General features: G+C 55.5%; 1 protein-coding gene across 1 annotated transcript; it reads left to right on the forward strand.

The window, feature by feature from the left end:
- The first annotated feature begins 1,668 nt into the window (after positions 1-1,668).
- NCF4 (neutrophil cytosolic factor 4) lies at positions 1,669-20,209 on the forward strand. The gene is made up of 10 exons (XM_082666846.1): positions 1,669-1,836; positions 7,244-7,328; positions 7,798-7,951; positions 10,140-10,210; positions 13,456-13,583; positions 14,662-14,719; positions 15,391-15,489; positions 17,798-17,928; positions 18,208-18,273; positions 19,441-20,209. Exons 1-10 carry the CDS (start codon positions 1,805-1,807, stop codon positions 19,634-19,636), a joined length of 1,020 nt encoding a protein of 339 aa, XP_082522972.1. The 5' UTR covers positions 1,669-1,804; the 3' UTR covers positions 19,637-20,209.
- Positions 20,210-20,480: the final 271 nt, after the last annotated feature.

Genomic DNA, 20,480 nt, shown 5'->3' on the forward strand with positions numbered 1-20,480 from the left:
CACCCTGAACTCTACTGGGGGCAGAAGGTCCCTTGGGGTGGCTGGGTAGAGCGGGACGAGGTTCAGAGGAAGGACTTGAGGCTCCCAGCTGCCCTTCATTCTTGGAGCCAGACAGCCCTTGGGATCCTGAGAATGGCTCGTATTCCCAGTCCCTGTGTCTGGGAAATAACAAAGGAACTGCAGTGGGAAGTCCTGGTTCCAGGCTCCACCCAGCCGGGTTTGTCCCTGCAGAACCCTGTCCCAGTCCTGGGGGGTCTTAATTCAGCATGGGTTTGGGGCAGAGGGAGTCAGAAGGGCCCATTCTGTGATGGTACAAGGCACGGTTTCCCCACCATCTATATCCTCTTCCTGCTGCCTTTCTACTTTGTATCTGTGATGCATGAGTTTATATGAATGGGAATATGAGTGTGTGTGTGTGTGTGTGTGTGTGTGTATGTGTGTGTGTGTGTGACCAGTTGGGGGTTCCTGGGTGTGGCTGTGAACTTCTAGGGAGAGCTCCCTCGGAATCCAATAGCCAGACATGTTAGAGGGGCCACAGGATCACCAACTAGAAGCATTGTGTTCATTTCCTGAATATTGGGTAAGCACTTGCAATGTGCTAGGCACTGCGCTAGCTGGGAAGACAGTGGTCAAACATACAAATGCACAAACAAACATGAAGTTACAATAGTTCCGAATGCTCTAAAGCAAAAGTACAGGGATCGGGGAGAGAATATCAGAGAGAGAGTGACATATGCAGGGTGAGTGTTCAGGGAAGATCTCCCTAAAGAGGTGACTTCCAAGTCGAGCCCTAAAGGAGACAGGGAAGAACATTCCAGCAGGGGAACAGCATGCACAAAGACCCAGAGGAGAAAACATCTTGGAACATTCTAGAAATGGACTAGAGGCCAGTGTGGGAAGGAAACAGCCCGGGAGAGGGGGCTGGGGAAGCCAGTAGGGTGTTCAGAACTTTGGAGGCAGACAGGGCTAGAAGTTTGGACTTTCTCCTAAGTGCAGGGTGAAGCAGTTAAAGTTTAAGCAGGGAATGGTGTGATCAGGTTTGTAACGTGACAGCCCTGTAGGGAGGATTGGCTATGGCAGGCCCGTGTAGGCCCAGGGATCTAGGGATGAGGAAAGTACAGCCCAGAGCTCCAGGAAAAGGGGAAGACGGAAGCATAAACCAACCTTCACACTCTAATATGACACAAGCACCTGTAAGCCCTAACTTCGTTGGGGGAACCAGGGAGGCTTCCTGGAGGAGGTGGCTTCTGACCTGGGCCTTTGGGAAGGTAGGCAAGGTGGAGGCCAGCACTCCAGGCCTAGGGAATAGGTTGGGTAAGTCTCAACAGTGAAGGGGTGCAGGCTGGATTTGATGAGTCAGTGGATGTGAAGTGACTCCTCAAGGTTATAAGTCCCCATGGTGGCTGAGCCAGCACAGGGACCCGATCTCTGATGGAGAGGAGGTCTCTGATGCCCAACTGAAGCCTGGCCCCAAGAACTGACATCGAGGAAGTCCCCAACACCCCCCACATCAGTGCACTCCTGCATACCCAGTGTCAGCGGGTGCGCACTTCCCCACTTGTGGTAGAGCTGGGAGGTGAGGAAGAGGAAGTGTGGGCCACAGGCCAGCCCCAGAGGGCCTGGGGGAGGAGCCTCTTCTAGAGTTGAGAGAAGCAAGGCTGGGGTTTCCCTAAAGGCAGCTCCTGAGGACTCCTGGGACCACAGCCGAGACGCAGGGTGGCTGGAGGGAAGTGAGGGGCAAACTCAGCCTGGACCTGGCTGGGAAAGAACCTCCGCCACCCCCTCCCCTGGACCACTGACAGCCATGGCCACGGCCCAACAGCTGCGTGCTGAGAGGTGAGTGCAGGGGCGCTGCCCTCCCGGGGCCTCCTCACTCTTCCTGGCAGGCCTTGGGGGATGGAGGCCTGCCCTCCTGCAGCCCCTTAACAACGTCGAAAGTTGAGAGACTGGAGTTGAGTCAGAACCCAAATACTCAGAAATGCAGGCTCTGAGAACTGTTTTAAGGAAACTCCAAGTCATGGCTCACCTCCCTCAGGCACGGATGAAGACACTGAGGCTCAGAGAGGGGAGTGACTTTCCCAGGGTCACGCAGGAGTGGGTGGTAGAGTCTGGACGGGAACTCAGGTGTCCTGGGGCCCAGGCTGGGCCTTGCTGCTCCACACTGTTCAGTAATGGCTTTTCATTTCCTGTTCAGACAGAGGCGTAGAATCTGGCTCTTTTCCAGGGCTTGTCTCAAATATCACCTCCACCGAGAAGCTTTCCTTGATAGCCCCCTCTGAACACTTGCCCTGTTTCCTTTTCCTGTGTAGTCCTTACATTGCAGGCATAATAGTCTATGCTCAACTCATTGGTTTTCTTTACCACTGGCTCCCCAATTAGAAGCAAGTCCCATAGGGTATTTATGTCTTTTGATAACTGCTATATCCCCAGGGTTTGAACAATGCCAGTACAGACTAAGTGCTCAGTAAATGCTGGTGAGTGAATGAATGAAGGAATAAAGGCATGAATGGACCACTGAGCTGGAAAACGTTCTTAGATCCTTCTGGTCCAATCCTGTCACTGTATGGGTGAGGAAACTGAGCCCCCAAGGAGAATAAATTACTTACTGAGGGTCACATGGAATGAATGGCAAGGCTGGGGCTCAGAGCACAGCCTTGTCAGGGCCTCGCCTCGTTTCTCAGGAGACACTTTCTGGATGTTTCCTCAGTAGCCAGCCCTGTGCTCCGAGCTCTAGGGGGACCTGAGGACACAGGGATTGGCTCCTGCCCTCCTGGATTGGAACAGCAGGTGACACCAGCAGGTGACATCAGAGTGTGGTAACAGTGTGGAGGTGGCTCTGAGGGTCACTGGAGATGGGCTAGGCTGCTCTGGGCCGAAGTGGGCAGCAGAGGGCCTGTGGGGGAGTCTGTGGCTGGAAGTGGAACCCGGGGTGGAATTCCCGAAGGCTTGTGTGTATGGCGGGAGGGGCAGCAGAAGCAAATGCTTGGAGGGTAGTTCAAGAGTGGCCTTTGAGAGCCACAGAGGGTGGTGCTCGGGGCTGGGGTGAGGTTTTCCCACCAGATCCCAGCCCCTCCAGCCCACGAGTCCTCCCTGGAGACTGGGCCTGGCGCGCCAACCCGAACCTTCGGAAAACAGCTGCCGTTTGAGGTGGTGGTACTTCTATTTCTCAGAGCACGCGGGTCAGAGAGAGGATGACCAGAGCCGGCCAGCCGGACAGTGTGTCCCCTCCCTCCCGCTCCCGTCCCTTTGCAGATGTCCTTGGCCCTCCACGGAGGAAAGGCGCCCTGCTCCCCTCCTTCATGGAGCTGTAGAGCCAGGCCCTGGGGTCTCTCAGCCTCCCTGCACCTGGATGCCTGTCTGAAAGTGAGCCCCGATGCTTGAGGCCGAAGCGGAGGATGCGATGGGAGGGCAGTAGATTTCTGGCAGTAGGACTTTCTAAGACCCGAGACGTCTAAAGATGGAAAGGACTGCCATGGGGGGAGGGAGTTTGCTTCCCACAGACATGTTTAGAGCACCTACTGTGTGCAGGCAGCACAAAACCTGAACTAGCTGCTGCCTCAGGGTCTTTCCACGCCTTACTCAGCCCTTCCCGTGCAGGCCCCCAAAATGCACTTCTCATGAACGATATGAATCTATGGACTCTGAGTTGACTTCAGCTCAGAGGGGTCCCGGCTGAGGTGTCTAGCGGGCAGCTATTCTAGTGGGACTTGCAGCCGGGTTTGTTGCACCCCTGGCGTCGCCCTGATACAGCAACTTCCAGGCTCAGCTCCCCGCACCCAACCCCCTGGCAGCCAGGCTATTTCCATGTGGCGCAAAGCAGACTTGTTGAAAGACAGACACAGGGAGTGGCCTTGCGTCTCCCTGAGTACCTACTATGTGCCGGGGCTGTTCTGGGCCCTGGGGATGCAGCAGTGAGTAGGGTCCCTGCTCTCGTGGGGATTCTCCAGCTGTGCTTGTTACAGATGTGACCTCTGAACCCTCCAGGGATGTAAATACTTCCATGGTCCCCATTTTGGAGTCGGGGAGAGGCCAGAGTGCAGAGAGGAGTCTCCCCAAGGCTGCTGACCTTGGTGACAGCAGAGCGCGAATTCAGGTCTTCATCTTTCACCTGTGCTCTCCCGCCCCATGACACACAGGTCTCCCGACGTAACCCCTTCCTCACCCCACCACCAAAGGGTGAGGCTGAGGGGCCCTTCGTGAGCAGGCCCTGCCTGTCTCGCTGGCTTCGTCCCTCATAACGTGCCTCCTCTTGCATGGCTGGGGGTCTTTGCACTCGCTCTTTCACTTGCCTGTCATCCTGAGGCCAGGTCCTCTTTACTTCTCCCCCTGACCTGGTGCCACTTCTTCTGGGAAGCCCTCCCTTACCATCCTCGATCTGAGCGCACCTTGTCCTATATACACAGGACCCCTGATTCTCTCTCTCTGATAAACGTCACCCTCGTCTTAGAATTTTCTGCTTGCCAAGCTTGTTTGCCCACGACTACCAATTTGTTGAGGGAATACAATAATGGCCAGACTCCTGCTGCAGCTCGAAACATCGTGGGCTTTTCCTTCACAGCTTCTAGGACCACTGAAATTAGGTAATTATTTGTCCAACTCCTCCACTCAACTATGAGACCCAGGAAGGCAGAGGCCATGTCCTCATGTTCTTAACAGGGTCTGAGCTACAGTAGGTGCTAACAACGTTATTATTATTATTCTGGATGCGGTGACTGAGGCTGGGAGGGAGGGGCTGCGGTTCATCTGAGTTCACGCAGCAAGCTGTTGGGAGCTTTCAGACCAGGGCCAGTGCAGCAGTGTTTGGGAACAAAATTCTGGAGCCAAATCCCAGCTTCTTTACTTACTTGGGCAAGTTCGTTAACCTCTGCGTGCCCCAGTTTCCTTGTCTGGAAGAAGGTGACGCTGTCTTAGAAGGCACCTGGTGCTCGGTGTGTGCTCAGGAAATCGTTAGCTGTAGTTACTATTACCCAACCCTCCTGATTCCCCGGAAGGGGCCATTTCTACCTCTCTGGTTTCTTCCTGCCCCACCCCCATCCTATTGCAGGTGAAATACCCAGGAAGTGCACAGTCTCAGGGGAGAAAGTGGAGGAGGAAGCTTCTCCCATGGGTGCTACCACAGGACATGTGTGGAAAGTGAGTGGGGAGGTTGCCAGCCGCCACCAAATTGCTCTGGAAGTGCTGGGGCTTTCCTCTTCCCGCCCTCTGGCACCCTGAGTCACCTCCCCGCCAGCCTCCAGAGTCCTGAGGTAGCCTGAGACCCCAAGCAGCCCAGGTCACGTGGGGACCAGCAAGGGCTGGGACTGGGTGTGTAGACTTTGAAACCAATATCGACTGAGGTCCCAGCCAGCTCTGAGGCTCGGCCGGGGCAGCCCTGCCCCCCACTCCCACTCTGTTTCCCAATCGCTGCAGCAGTAACAGGATTGCTAATTGCTTCTCATTTCCTCATCTGTTCACAATCGGCTGGACTCAGAGACCCCTAACTGTTCCTTCTCCATCTCCTTAGCGGTCCCTTTCCTCTTCCTCCATCTGCCCCTCTCAGCCCCCTCCTCTGCTCAGTGATTGCTCTTCCCTGGGGGTCTTAACCAGCAGTCACAGGGCAGATGGTTTCTACCACTCCCACTCCAGTGGGGTTCAGCCCCACCCACGCTGAACTCCAGAGCCACACGCCACCTTTTGCCAGACCTCGACCTGTGTGCCCAAGGGATCTCTCAGATTAGCATGCCCCAAACTGAGCCCATCAACCAGGCTCCCCCCCACCCACCCATCCTGGTCAGAATACGGGTGACATGTGGGTGTCACTCCTGACACTGCCCTTTCTTTCATCTCCACGTCCAAACCGTCTCCAAACCCTGCTGGTCGTAACTCTGGAATGACTCACAAAGTAGTGGTGTGTCTGTCGGATATGCATAAGGCTGCAGAGAACAGAGGAACTGATAGTGGCTGAAACAAACAGGGGTTTATGTTTTCACATAACGAGAAGTCCAGACGTAGAGGTCACAGCTGGTTCTGCAGCTCAGTGACTTCAGGACCAGCGTTCCAGAGATTCCTGTGATCAGTCTCATGGTTTTGCCTCATGGATGCAATGTGGCTGCTGCAGCTCCAGATGTCTCACCTGCTTTCCAGGCAGGCAGAAGGGGAAAGGGCAGGAGACCATGCTAGCCTTGTCCAATCCTCTGGATCTTGAAGTGAACACTCTCCTAGAGGCTGCTACAGCCTCTAGGTTTCCTCTTAGGTTTCATTGGCCAGAACTGCTCGTAGGGCTGCTCCTAGCTGCAAGGGGGTCTGGGAAACAGCAATGGGATTAGTATGTTTGGCTCAGACCAATGGTCATCTATCACCTTGGGGCTAGGCATTGCCACCCTGAAAAAAAATAGAGCTTGATTAGCAGGAAGAAGCAGGGGACACAAAAATGGAAGAGTGCCTGCCAAGGGTGGTGTCCCTTGTGTCTGTCCTCTCCTCCCGTCGCCACTGTCTGGCTCAGGGACACATCTTCTCTCAGCTGGACCCCTTCAGGGCATCCTAGGGGCGCTCTGTCCCTTCAGTCTCTGCCCTCCTTTTCCTCTCCATGCAGCCACCCCAGATGGCCTCCTAAAGCCGGGGTCCTATTGTGTTTTCACTCTCTTCTGAAGCTTTACATGGCTCCCCGTTGCCTATAAAACTCCTCAGCTCAGCACTGGAGACCCTCCTCAACCTGGCCTCATCTGCCTATTCAGTCTCCGATCACACCAGACTCCAGCCACACTAGACCTGGAACCACTCCTGGGGCCTCAGACCCTTAGCACATGCTGTTCCTTCTGCCGGAAGGCCTTTCCCCCTCCCCGGTCGTACCTGGTGGACTCTTATTCAGCCTTCTAGACCTGGCTCCAATGTCACCTGCTCTGTGAGGATTTCCCCCCGGGTATAATGAGCCATTCTCCCTGGGAGGTGTGTGTTGACTTTGTTTACCCCTGTGATCCAGGGCCTAGAACAGGGTCTGATAGGCAGGGGTGCTTGATTCCCTGTTCCCGGATGAATAACGCAGCCCCAAAGCGATTTGCTAGACTCTCCTATGGCTGTTGATATATGGCTCCGATTCCAAATGCCTTCACTGTCAAGGTCTGGTCTGTGTCGCTGCCTGGCACGAGAGGGGTGTTGAACAGGGTAATGCAGGTACACGGGTTCACTTTGCACGGGGCCTCACACCCAGGGGCCACCCAAAACAGCAGGGTGATGACCAGGTTTCTTCTCCTCCCGCCTCCCTCAGCGACTTCAACCAGCTTCCCGACGACATTGCCACCTCAGCCAACATCGCCGACATCGAGGAGAAGAAAGGCTTCACCAGCCACTTTGTAAGAGAGACCCCTGGACCTTCACCCTCTGACCTCTGCGCCTCCAGCGCTCTCCTCTCTTCACTTCTATCCCAGGGGTTCTCAACAGGGCGATTGTGCCGTCCAAGGGACGCTTGGCAGTGAATGTCTTGAGACAGGTTTGACTATCACACTTGGGGCAGAGCGTCTACTGCCTGGAGTCCGGGGATGCTGCTTCACGCAGTGCGGTGCACCGGACAGTCCCCACGACAAAGAATTACCTGGCCTCACATGTGATACCAAGGTCGAGAAATTCTGCTCTGACCCTAGGACCTGTGGACCTCTCCCCTGCTCTGGCCCTGGCCTGCGATGCCCCACCCCCTGGTCTGCAAAGCCCCACCCCCTGGTCTGCAAAGGCCCACCCCCTGTCCTACGAGGCCCCACCCCCTGGCCTATGAGGTCCCACCCCCTGGCTTGCGAGACCCCACCCCCTGGCCTCTGTCCTCCTTAGGTTTTTGTCATCGAGGTGAAGACGAAAGGGGGGTCTAAGTACCTCATCTACCGCCGCTACCGCCAGTTCTACGCCTTGCAGAGCAAGCTGGAGGAGCGCTTCGGGCCGGAGAACAAGGCCAGCCCCTACACCTGCATCCTTCCCACGCTCCCAGGTAGGCCACCAACGGGCTGCCCCAGGATGGAGCGGCGCCCGCCAGCCTCTCCTCCCAGTTCTGCGGGCGCTGATCGGTGCTTCTATTTTAGCACAAACCCTTCTATTTTAGTGAAAACCGTTCATTTAGTCCACGGCCCCCCTCCTGCCAGCCATGGGCTGCCACCTCTGGCTCTCCGGACTTACAGCCCTTGACCCCCTGCTCTCCAATGAGCGTTACGGCCGCCCTGCTTCAGCGATCCACCGCCAGCTTCGGAGCGCATCAGCCCGGGCCTCTCCTCTTCGAGACAGGAATCCCCGTGTCTCCCACGTTAAACACAGACTCATCTTCCAGCCCTCCCTCTGTCCCCTGTGGGGGAGCTGCCCTCTCACTCCCCAGGTCCCCGCGGCTCCCCCTGCTTCCCTGCTCTGCTGGGACGCTGTGGGCGCGCACCTCTGCTTTTGGACAGTCCCCTCACCGCTTGTCTCCTGACCTGCCTCCCCTGCTCCATCCTCACCTTGGACAGGCCCAAACCTCTGGCTTCTCAAGGCCAGCCTGCATGAGCCCAGCAGGAGAAAACTCCACCAGAGTGGGGGTTCGGGTCCACGGAGTGGTCTTGGCTGTGCCCTGCACACGCTGCAGGCTGCATCCAATCACCGTTCCCCTAAACAGCAAAGACACTTCCTGACCTTCCCTTCCTCAAACTCCAAACCCTGCCTCCAGCTTGCTTTCCTCTCTGCCAGTGTCTGCTTGCTTTGCCTCCTCAGCCAGTGCCCGAGGTTCCCTGCCTCCAGTGTCCAGCATCCAGCCCCAGGGAGGAGACTGTCTCCCAGGGGTTCGCCCATTCCCTGGCCCCGCCCCGCCCCCTCCCCCTCTCTGAGCAGCAGGGAGGAGGGGTCCCTCTTGATCTCAGCTGACCTCTCCTCCCTGTAGACTCACCTTCTCCTTTATCTTCTGATTCTCTGCCAGTCCTCGCCACGGGAGGGCTCGGTTCTCTTCCGTCTTTAAACAAGCACGTGTCCTAAGTGGGCACTCTGGCCACAAGCCTCCTTGAGCCCCGAGGCCCCTCAAAGATCTCTGCCTCCTCTGGTGCTCCTTGGAAGGCGGGCATCCTCTGTACCGTCATCCTCAGTTCTGTCTTCTCACTCCCCCATAGGCAATCTGACCCGTGCCTGTGATTTTAACTGCCCTTTTCTGGCTACTAATTCCCCAATGTCTCTCTCTACCCCAGACCTCAGACGCTACCCTCCTTACACCGCCAGACACCAGCCGGTGTGTCTCACAGGCAGCGGGCAGCAGGAAGCCGACCCGTCTCACATTTGCTTTCTGGGGGGCTCTCTGGGTGGGCAGTTCTCCCAGGACCCCCACCTGAGGCTCCTGGAGAGGACATTTGTCTTTGGTCAGCCGTCATCGCTTTCCCTTTCCCCACAAACACTCTGCCTTGCTTGTGAAGAATGATTCACCCATCCACTGCACAAATATTTATCGATTTGGGCATTATTCTACACCATGGTTCCTAACCTTGGTGACATATTGGAAGTACCTTGAGATTTAAAGAATCCTGATGGGCTTCCCTGGTGGCGCAGTGGTTGAGAGTCCGCCTGCCGATGCAGGGGACGCGGGTTCGTGCCCCTGTCCGGGAGGATCCCACGTGCCGCGGAGCGGCTGGGGCCGTGAGCCATGGCCGCTGAGCCTGCGCGTCCGGAGCCTGTGCTCCGCGGCGGGAGAGGCCACAGCGGTGAGAGGCCTGCGTACCGCAAAAAAAAAAAAAAAAAAAAAAGAAGAAGAAGAAGAAGAATCCTGAGGCCGGGTCCCACTCCCAGAGATTCTGATTTAATTGTTCTGGGGTGAGTCCTATGCAATGAGATTTTAAATGCTTCTCAGGTGACACGAATGTGCAGCTGGGGTGATGAGAACACAGCTATGAGCATTGCAAAGATCCTGTTCTCTCAGAGCGAAGAATGTGTGTGTGTGTGTGTGTGTGTGTAGGAACAGGCAATACATAAACAATTAAAACAAGAAAAATATCAACTGGTGATAGTACAACTCAGAAAATGCACGTTGGATGGTGGCCACCGCAGCGCTGTGGGAAGAGGAAAGGGAAAAGCGCTGAGCCAGTGTGGAGGGTTCCTGGCCCGGGTGGGCAGCTCCGGGCCCAGAGGCCACACTCTTGGGTCAGATTCCCAGGAGAGCTCTTGTGTCTCCTCAGCCAAAGTCTACGTGGGTGTGAAACAGGAGATCGCCGAGATGAGGATACCTGCCCTCAACGCCTATATGAAGGTAACAGAGGGGCCAGGCCAGGGGGCCCCTGGGAGGGCCCAGGATGCTGAGAATGGGCGGGGCCCAGGCACCATCCCTGGGCATGGCTTTGGGAACTAGGGCTGGCTCTTCTGCTCTGATGGTTCCCATCTTCAATCCTTAAAGGCCAAGCCTAGGGAGAGAAACAGGATGTGTCCTCAGGGTTCCTGGGGATGGGACAGGAGCAATGGAGAAAGTTCAGAGAGCCACACTTTGAACTGACAAATCTAATGGCTGTGCCGGGTGTCCTGGTACAGAGGAGAATAGGATCCAATGCCTGCCCCAAGGTCCCCGCTGTCCAGGGGGAATACAGACAGGTGGGTCATGAAACCATAAAGGGATACGGTCTGTATAACAAGGGCACGGCAGACCAAGGCCCTGGCTTTGTCACATAGCACCTTTGTATGAACAGGCCACAGGCTGGATTTTAGTTGCATGCATGGGCCTTGGATGGATGCCCTTGTGTATTCCCCAACCTGTAAACTGTCTACCTCCTCAGAGGACGGGAACGCAGAGGAAGGAACATCTTAAAGGCAGAGAGCCAGGCTGGTCAGGAAAGACCTTCCACCCATTAGAGCTGGGCAAGAGAGGGATAGTTTTCCTCGTGAGGTAGTGAGCACCCTATCACTAGAGGCATGCAAACCTTGGCTTGATGACAACCTTAGGAAACTGGGGCGAGAAGCCCTCTTCATAGCCCAGAGGCATCGTCACAGACAGTGAGGCCTCCCTGTTCTACTCTTACGGGAAAAGAGCACCGAGCTAAGTGCTCTGGTCTTTGCTCTGACACTGAGTGGGTGATTTAGGGCTATTTGCTCATTCTGTCTAGGACTTGGTTTTCTCACCTATGAAATGGAGCCGTGCCCCCAGCTCTCCTGTCTCACAGGAGGGGAGTGATGTTGGGATCTATTGAGAAAAGGACAGGAAGGTGCTTTGTAAACTGTGAACCTGCTTCCAGAATGTGAGAGAGCATGACTCCTAGTGGAATGAGGGGACCCCAGGAGTATAAAGGGGGTGGGGGAGGGAGGAGGTGGCCGCCTGCCCTCCCCAGTGGCTGCAGGAATCCTGGGCTCTGGGCAGAGGAGAGGTAGGGTGGGAAAGCCCACGGGCTCCAGTACTGGAGGCATCTCCCCTCCAGGGGGCGCTGTGACAGCTGCTCCTTCTGGGCAGCCGGCGGCTCCACTCTCCTCGAGCGGGGCTGGAAGGAGGGAGCAGGGGCTGTGGAGCTGGAGCTCTTCCATCCACGCCTGGTCTTGGCAACCAGCAGCCTGAAGGATCTCATCTCTGCCTGTCTGTGTCTGAGTGGGTTCCTCGAAGCTCAGAGGCCAATCAGTACTATGGTAACCTCACCCTGGGCTTGAAACATTCAGAGACGGGGAGCTCACTACCACTCTCCCCTGACCCAGGCTGCTCGTCCATTGTCGGACAGCTATTAGAAAAGCCCGACTCCCTGTGACTTCTACCCACCGGTCGCACCTCTGTGCTCATGAAGAATAGGGCTCGCGTGACAATGACAATTGCCTAGAACTATGTGGAGTGCTCTGACTGGCAACAAGGAGGCTCTTGATATATATTTATTGGATAAATAAATAGGCTTATTTAATTCCCTCAATAACCTATGAGTTCAATACTCTTATCCCTATTTTAAAGTGAGGAAATGGAGGCACAGAGAGGTAGAGTCACTCACTCAGTGTCACAGAGCAGTTAGGTAGGTAGGATGGGATTTTTTTTTTACATCTTTATTGGAGTATAATTGCTTTACAATGGTGTGTTAGTTTCTGCTTTATAACAAAGTGAATCAGTTATATATATACATATGTTCCCATATCTCTTCTTTCTTGCATCTCCCTTCCTCCCACCCTCCCTATCCCACCCCTCCAGGCGGTCACAAAGCACCGAGCTGATCTCCCTGTGCTATGCAGCTGCTTCCCACTAGGTATCGACCTTACATCTGGTAGTGTACATATGTGGTAGGATGGGATTTGAACCCACATCTCTGTGACTCCAGGGTTGTGCTCTTACCCACTGTGCTGTATTGTAATAAAAGTAACAGCAACAATGATAATATCCAGCTTGGATAGGGCCCTTGCTAGATGCCCAATGCTGTTCTAAGTGTTCTGCACGTATTCAATTATTTAATCTTTACACAATTCCACGGGGGAAATAATATCACCTCCATTGTATTAATGAACATACAGAGGCACCCCTGCTCCACGTCACCCAGATGGGCGGCAGAGCTGGGATGCTAACCCGGGCATCACCTGGCTCTCTCTGTGCCCTTGAGCCCATCTCTGGGCTGGCCCCCTGCCCTCCCTATAGGACAACCGTGTCTTTTCCAGGCTCTGCGTTCCCAGTTCCTCTGGAGAGGAGTTCCCGCCCCTCCCCATGCTGCTGCCCCCGTGGAATTCTCTGAGGGGGTCTGGGTGCCTCTGGAGCGGTAGCGCTCAAAGCCAATCACAGTGCTCCTGGGGACCCGTGCAGCGGGCAGCTTGGGGGGACCCTGGCAGGTCCTGGGCACTCTGCATCCTCACAGCCTGAGGGTCGTTGCATTGTGGTGGGTGTAACCAGCATCTGATTGAGAGTCCCGACCCCACCACTTCCTAGCTCTGCCCACCGGCCCGGGCAATTTCTCACCCTGAGCCTCAGTTTCCCCAACTGTGATATGAGATGAAGTATCAGGAAGCATGTTTTTAGGCTGTAATTCCACTAACTGTTGTTAATTTGGGTTATTTGGGGGAATACGTCCCCCACCATTGTCTCGCTTTGATGTAAGGGATGAGCCTTGGTGGCAGACGGCTCTGGGTGTCACTCACTAGGCTGTGTGGCCCTGGGCAGGTCCCTTCACCTTTCTGGCCCTCACTCCCAGGTTATTGTTAGATGGAGCGAGGTCACACCGTGGGGCACTCAGTGCAGTGCCTGGACAGTCACCACCACATCACGTTACCTGTCGTCACCGTTATTGTCATGTCTGAAGGCCTTTGGGTCTTTTCCAAATGAACTGTTCTCAAGCTAGTTGGCCCCCTCCTGACCTTGAACCCAGGGGCAAACCTTGTGACGTGTTACCCTCAGCCTACCGAGATTTTAAAATATGTCTTACTTGTTATCAGGCAGAGGACCATTAGTGGAGAGAGGTGGGCCCAGCATGGGGGACGGGGATGGAGCAGCTGGGCTGCGATGTTGAGAGCTTTCTGCTGACCACCCCACCTGTCCTGCATCCTCCCCAAACGCAGCACCTCCTCAGCCTGCCCATCTGGGTGCTGATGGATGAGGACGTCCGCATCTTCTTCTACCAGTCGTCCTATGACGCGGAGCAGGTGCCCCAGGCTCTCCGACGGCTCCGCCCGCGCACCCGGAAAGTGTAAGTGACCGGCCCCTGTGCCCTCATCAGCTAGAGCCCTGGGCCACTTGCTCCTAATCAGGCGCTCTGTCCCAGAGGCCTCTGCGGCAAAGGCTCTTATTTTCCCTGAAAGAAGCAGGGAGTAGAGACCAGGTCTATACCTAAGCACTCCAGGGTGGTTTGGCTTGTTAGGTGAGCTTGGGAAATCAAGCGTAGGGCCTAGAGGACAGAAAGCGTGTTTGACAGTAAGGGCTGGAGGACAGGGGCTGGGCCATCGACGGGGAGAGCTTGGTGCCTCACAACCACTGGAGATGGTCCGAGGGCTTCGGGTGCCTGGGGGGAGTAGGGAGGAGGGAAGGGAGGAGGGATCGTTCTGTCTGCAAACACTCCTCCCAGCCTCTCCCGGGATGCCTTGTCCCTGGTTAGTTTTTTTCCATGGGGCCGGCGGTGGCTCCTTCGTGTATCACACTGGTCCCCAGGAGGCGCTGCTACTCACTCCCTTATTCCAAAGGGCCCGCAGCTCCCTCCAGAGCCTCCTAAGCTGGAAAAAGTCTTCAAAACTCCAAGCCACGGAAATAGGGCTGGGCTTCCAAACAAGAGGTTGCTGGTGCTAAGAATTCCAGGGCAGGGCTCCTGAGCCCCGCCCTCCCACACAACTCCTCCCTCCTCCCTCTGGCCAGTATCTCTGAGCGTCCTCTCTGTGTGGTGCCTGGCCATCTCCCCTGTGCACCCAGGCAGGTGTGCTCTGAATGCCAGCTGTGCCCCACAGCAGCCCTGTGTCCTGGGGTGGAGCTCAGCACTTCTTGAAGCCCATTTCCTCAGCTGAAAAATTAGGGGTTGAGTGTGGGAGTAATGTGAAAGGGCTGGCAAGCTATGGCACTAAGCAAATGTATATCTGAGCCTATGCCTCCTGGTCCACAGAAGGGGAGGCAATCCTCCTCCAGGGCAGTGAAAGCTGTGGGGAGTGTGCTGGTCCAGAGGAGCAATTGTAGCTGCATCTTTAACACCCTCTCCCTCCCCTGCCTTTCCTGCCTCTGCTGAGGGTCTCCTCCGGGCACAGAAGCAGGAGAGGTGACAAGCCCCTCTTCTCTCTCCACAGAAAGAGCACGTCCCCACAAGGCGCCGGCTTTGACCGCATGGCAGCTCCACGAGCGGAGGTACCTCACCACTGGGCAGCAGCCTAGCTCCACCCTTCAGCCACTGAGCCCGTCCTGCTGGCGCCTGCTGTGTGCCCAGGATGCGGCTGGGTATTGGGGGGGGTGTGGAAGGACCCACAACCGTGGCCTTGGACGCCTGAGGACTCCCAGCCAGCTGAGGGGAGGGCATGTGAGGAGCACACAGAGGCAAAGGGGAATCCACCCATCCATCATTCATTCAGAAGCTCTGCTGGGTCAGCCCTGCCTTGGGGACTGAAGCTTCAGAGGTGACTCAGACCAGGCCCTGCCCTCAAGGGGCTCACACAGCTCCCCAGGGATGCACCCTTAGAAATGGGCATTTCAAAACCAGTGTAGTCAATGCCCTAGGGGTTTGGGGGCATTGGAGTCCCCAGTGAGGCCTGGGGGATGGGGAGTTGCCCAGTCCATGGAGTCTTGCCCCTTCCCTCTCATGCTTATCCTGGCAGGCCTGGAAGGAGCACCATTCTGGAGTCAGGGAGACATGGGTTCTAAACCCGGCTCCTCCGCTAACAAATAGAGTGGCCTCAGACTAGTCACTTATCCTCTCTGAGCCTCAGCTTCCTCATCTGTTAAATGGGATGCTGAAGCATGTAAAGCACTTTAGCAGGAGCTCAGTGAATGCTCCCTCCCTCCTCACTCCACCTTCTCCCCAGGCCCTGTTTGACTTCACTGGGAACAGCAAACTGGAGCTGAATTTCAAAGTTGGAGATGTGATCTTTCTTCTCAGTCAGATCAACAAAGACTGGCTGGAGGTAAGGTTGGAAGTGAGGATGGAGGTGAGGGTGGAGGTAAGGTTGGAGGTGAGGATGGAGATGAGGATGGAGGTGAGGATGGAAGTGAGGTTGGAGGTGAGGATGGAGATGAGGATGGAGGTGAGGATTGAGGTGAGGTTGGAGGTGAGGTTGGAGGTGAGGATGGAGGTGAGGATGGAGATGAGGATGGAGGTGAGGATTGAGGTGAGGTTGGAGGTGAGGATGGAGATGAGGATGGAGGTGAGGATTGAGGTGAGGTTGGAGGTGAGAATGGAGGTGAGGATGGAGATGAGGATGGAGGTGAGGATGGAAGTGAGGTTGGAGGTGAGGATGGAGATGAGGATGGAAGTGAGGTTGGAGGTGAGGTTGGAGGTGAGGATGGAGGTGAGGTTGGAGGTGAGGATGGAGGTGAGGTGGAAGTTAAGTTGGAGGTGAAGTCACTTCAAGTCTGTGAGGGGATCAGAGAACATGGAGGTATCTGAGAAGGCCCCAGGGAAGAGATGCTGTCCAAAGATAGTCCTGGAGACCTGGGCAGGTGGATCGGGGAAGCCTGAGGAAGTACAGCTGTGTGTGGCTGGAGCAGCAGGTTCTGAGCCTACCCTTGCCTTTGGTACTGACCCCAACCAACGGTCGCTTTAGGCAAGTCAGTTAACCTTCTGAGTTGAATTTCTTTGTCTATAACAGGGTATCTCAGCCTGTTCACTATTGGCATTTGGGGCCAGGCAGTTCTCTGTTGGGGGGCTGACCTGTGCACTGCGGGGTGTTTAGCGGCGTCCTTGGCCCCCATCCACTAGATGCCAGTAGCACCCCTCCAGTTGCAACAATCAAATGTGTCCCCAGACCTCTGGCCCTGGGGGGCAGAATCACACCCAGCTGAGACGCACTGTCCGTAATCTGGGGTAACGTTACTCACCACGCAGGGAGCGAGTGAAGGTGATGAGGGAGACTTGAGCTCCAGAGTCTGGCGTGACATCCTAGCTCTGTTTTTAACTAGCTTTGCAACTTTGGGAAACTTACTCAACCCCGTGGTTTCCTTTCCCATAAATGGAGACAACTAACAGTGGCCGTTTCTTCACAGGTTTCCGGGAAGGGTTGAAGGAGGCGCCGCTGTTCAGGGCTCGGCCCATAGGGAGCCTGTGTGTGGCATCTTGGCCATGCTTTGTCCCTGCACGCGGCAAGCGTGACCCATACAAGGGTTCATAGCATGACTGGAGGTGGGGGATGGGGGGTCACCGGGTGGGAGGCCCTGGCCTGGTGCCAGCCTTTTGGATTAAGTCCTATAGTTATGAAAGGCTCTCTTTTCTCGGGGCTCCTGGGGGGTGGGGTGTGAAGGAGGTCATGGCACAGGAGGCAGGGCCAGCCGCCGGGGGTCCTGGAATCATTGAGGGAAGGGGAGGGTCCCTGGCATCCAGGGGCTGGCGAGGAGTGTGGACCAACCGTTGGTCTCGCAACTTGGCGGTTTTGATTTTACGCCAGTCCCGGAGTTCTGTCTCAGGCAGTCTACGAGCTGTTACAGCTGAGGGGTATTGCTGGGTCATTCTCCAGAAACAGGAAATGTTTGTTGACTTCTTGTTTTCTAGAAAGTTCTATGAGTCAGTATGGTGGCCGACTTCTGGCCTCAGATGGAAGGGAGGGTTGGGGAGGAGTGAGGGTAGTACCTCAGCCTCAGTTTATACGTCTGTAAAAGGGGGCGGAAACAATATGTCTTCCGTAGTATTGCGAAGATTAAGAGAACAGGTGACAAAGCACAGGCAGTGGCTGGGTCTTGGATGGAGTTTAGGAGAGAGGCCTGGCTGGAGGGAGATTTCTGGCTGTCTGGTCTAGAGCAGATGGAATCCGTGGACACATGAGTGACTTGGCCCCACCCCTCCCCCCACAGTTTTCTCCCTGAGCGCCTACCACCACCTGAGTCCCCGTGAGGTCCACCTGTTTACCTGTGCCTTGTCTGTCGCCCTCCTCACACTGGAAGCTCCAGGAGGGAGGGCAGGGATTTTCATCCCTTCTGAGTGCCCAGGGCCTGCTCCGTAGCCGGCACTCAAGAAGCCTTTGAATGAATGACTGAGTGAATAAATGACTGAGGTGAAAGCAGCTTTCCAGATCAATTCAGGTCTTAACTTGTTCTAAAATGGACGCCTTGGGGTGAACAGCTTGGTGACCTTGCCCACTTTTTCTCCTCCCTCTGCCTGAGGGGACCCAGAGCTCATCCGCCTGTCCTGTCATTATAAAGGGGCGGGTCCCCGGGGCATGGCCCCGCTGCCTCTGCTGATAGCAGGCAGGGCAGTGCCTTCTCCCCCTCCCGCCCCCGCAGGGCACTGTCCGGGGAACCACAGGCATCTTCCCGGTGTCCTTTGTGAAGATCCTCAAGGACTTCCCGGAGGAGGAGGACCCCACCAACTGGCTACGCTGCTACTACTATGAGGACACCATCAGCACCATCAAGTTAGTGGCCTGCTGGGAAGGAGGGGCCTGTCCAGCCTCCCTGCCCCTCCCCACCCCTCCCCCACCTCCATATCACACTCTGGGCTCTAAGACCCAAACCAGATCGCATGTCCCCCCACCAAACACACACACTTAAAAGCCCGCAGGGGCTCCCAGCGCCCTCCGGATAAGCCAAAAGGCTGTCACGGGGTGTCAGGGTCCAGCACGACCTGGCCAGCCTCATCCGCCTCTCCCCCTTCCAGCCTGCGGCCTCCTCACCCCTGCCCCTTGTCCCCTTAGAGACATTGCAGTGGAGGAAGACCTCAAAAGCACCCCACTCTTCAAGGACTTGCTGGAGCTCATGAGGTGAGGGGCTGGGGTGGGAGGCACTGGGGGCGTCAGACACCCTGGAGGAGAGAACAGAAGGGGAAACAGTGCATTCAGGGGCTGGGGGTTCTGCATCTATTTCACCTTCTTGTTTTATCCACAGCCCAGCCCTGAGGGGTGGGTGTCGCCTCTCCACATTAGAGATGAGTGGGGGGCTGCAGAGAGGTAAAGGGGCTTACAGTTTGTGGGCCTGGATTTGCTAAAGTCTCTCTAGGTTCAAAACCTTGGACTTGGACCCTCCGCCCTCAGGGAACCACCACCTCCCAAGATCCAGTTGAGTTATGAACCGTTATTTTACAGAATGGAAATAGCATAGTTATATTCCTGACTGCAAAAGCGATATCTATTCATTATTTTTTTAAAAGAATGTCAGAAATCACAGACAACGTAAAGAGGTGAAATCCCCTCGCATTTTGCTCCTCTCATTATCTGACACGCATTCAGAGTTCTTCAGCACACACCCCACCTGCACCCCGCTCCCCCTTAAATATTATTTAATTGGCTGCACAGCATCGTTCTGCGGATGCGCGGTAACTAATGTAGCCACATCCCCTTCTGTTGCCATTGAAGTTATCTTCCACTTTTTTACTACCGTGAGCAGTGCTGGGATTCACATATTTGCTGACTTGCCTGATTATTTCCTTAGGACGACTTTCTAGAAGTGAGATTTGGGGATCAAGGTGTTTGCAAGTCTGATGGGGCTTCTGACCCATTTTGTCAGATTACCTATGGAAAATTGGATGGCTTTTCGCCCATCTACCTGCACCCCAGGTGGGACGGTTCCAATCCTTAAAAGGTTCTTCTCCATAGCCACACACAGGGGCTTTTTTCTGCTCTACTCTGCGCCCGGCAAAACCCACTCTTCTTCCCTATGACGGTTCTTACGTCTTCAGCACATAGATGCACAAGACATTTTAAGCTGCACCACTAATTTGTTGTGAAAGTCCCGTTGTCCCCTGGAGGTCTCAGTTTCCCCATCTGTATAGTAGGACGTTGGACCACTCGGATGACAGGGCTGGTGTCCAGCTCTGACCTCTTCTGATTTTTAGATCCCGGCCCTAAAACTCCCTCTGTCCCCTCTCCCTACCCCCACGCTTAGGCCTAAGGCCGCTGGACCTTTCCTGAACCCTGATCTCTCCCACCCAGGCGGGAGTTCCAGAGGGAGGACATCGCCCTCAATTATCAGGATGCCGAGGGGGATCTGGTTCGGCTGCTATCAGACGAGGATGTGAGGCTCATGGTGAAGTGGACCCAAGGTCTCCCCTCCCAGAAGCACCTCTTCCCCTGGAAGCTGCATATCACCCAGGAGGACAACTACAAGGTCTACAACACGGTCCCCTGAGCCAGCGGCATCCCTGGGGCAGTGAGGGGACACCTAGCAAAGAGCCCTCGGAGAGGATTAGGACCAAGAAAGGCTGGGAGCACGGGACACACTTCCTGGTTCTGCACCAGATGGACCTACTGGCCTCGGCTTGTACCATCTCTACATTTGGTCTCTGAATTAAATAAACCATTTCATCTCAAAGTGCTAGACTGAGGAAGATAGTGTCTTTTGAAGAGAGAGAGGAGAGAGAGGAAAATACCCATTAATGAGCATCACTGAGGGGCCATTTATATACGGAAGGGGGCCCTGGCTTTGGGCCGCTAATCCAGCTGCCCTGTTCCCTCGCCCTGTCCCCATGTGTGGTGAAACCCAGCGACACTCGTGTCCCTTCTGGTCACTCCCTTTTACGCCCTTTCCCAGGAGTGGCCGCCTGCCTCACGGAAGTCATACTCCCCCGGGAGCCCTCTGGGTCAGGCCAACACCAAGCCCTCTGCATGACCAGGGTCAAGGGCTTCCTCTGCCTTATTGCTGCTGCTCTGCTGAGGGGCAGAGACCTGGGTCGTGGTGTTGGTGGTCTCCATTGTAAGTAGGGGGTGAGCGGAGGGAAGACTCTGGCCCCACTGGGGAGGAAGAGGAAGCAGAATGACAGGATCTTCCTCTGTGAGCTGAAGCTTTTTCTCTCCTAAGCAGCTAAAATGGCAATAGCTATCACCTCCAGAAGGGCGGCAGGAGGAGCTTGGCGGACGCCCCTCCCCAGTGACACAACCACTTAACTGATGAAAGATACTAAAAGCCAACCATTGAAGGTTTCTGGAAATTGTTCTGAGGGCATACAGGAAGTGGAGAAGCGTTTATTCTAGAA

This window comes from Grampus griseus (assembly GCF_964374135.1).
Source record: "Grampus griseus genome assembly, chromosome: 11".
Lineage (NCBI taxonomy): Eukaryota > Metazoa > Chordata > Mammalia > Artiodactyla > Delphinidae > Grampus > Grampus griseus.

What these genes read in the sequence shown, in the direction of transcription:
- NCF4 (XM_082666846.1), top strand. Translation starts at nt 1,805, where the DNA reads ATGGCCACGGCCCAACAGCTGCGTGCTGAGAG. An exon ending in TCAACAAAGACTGGCTGGAG is followed by an intron (nt 15,490 to 17,797) that starts GTAAGGTTGGAA and finishes CCGCCCCCGCAG; the next exon opens with GGCACTGTCCGGGGAACCAC. An exon ending in GACTTGCTGGAGCTCATGAG is followed by an intron (nt 18,274 to 19,440) that starts GTGAGGGGCTGG and finishes TCTCCCACCCAG; the next exon opens with GCGGGAGTTCCAGAGGGAGG.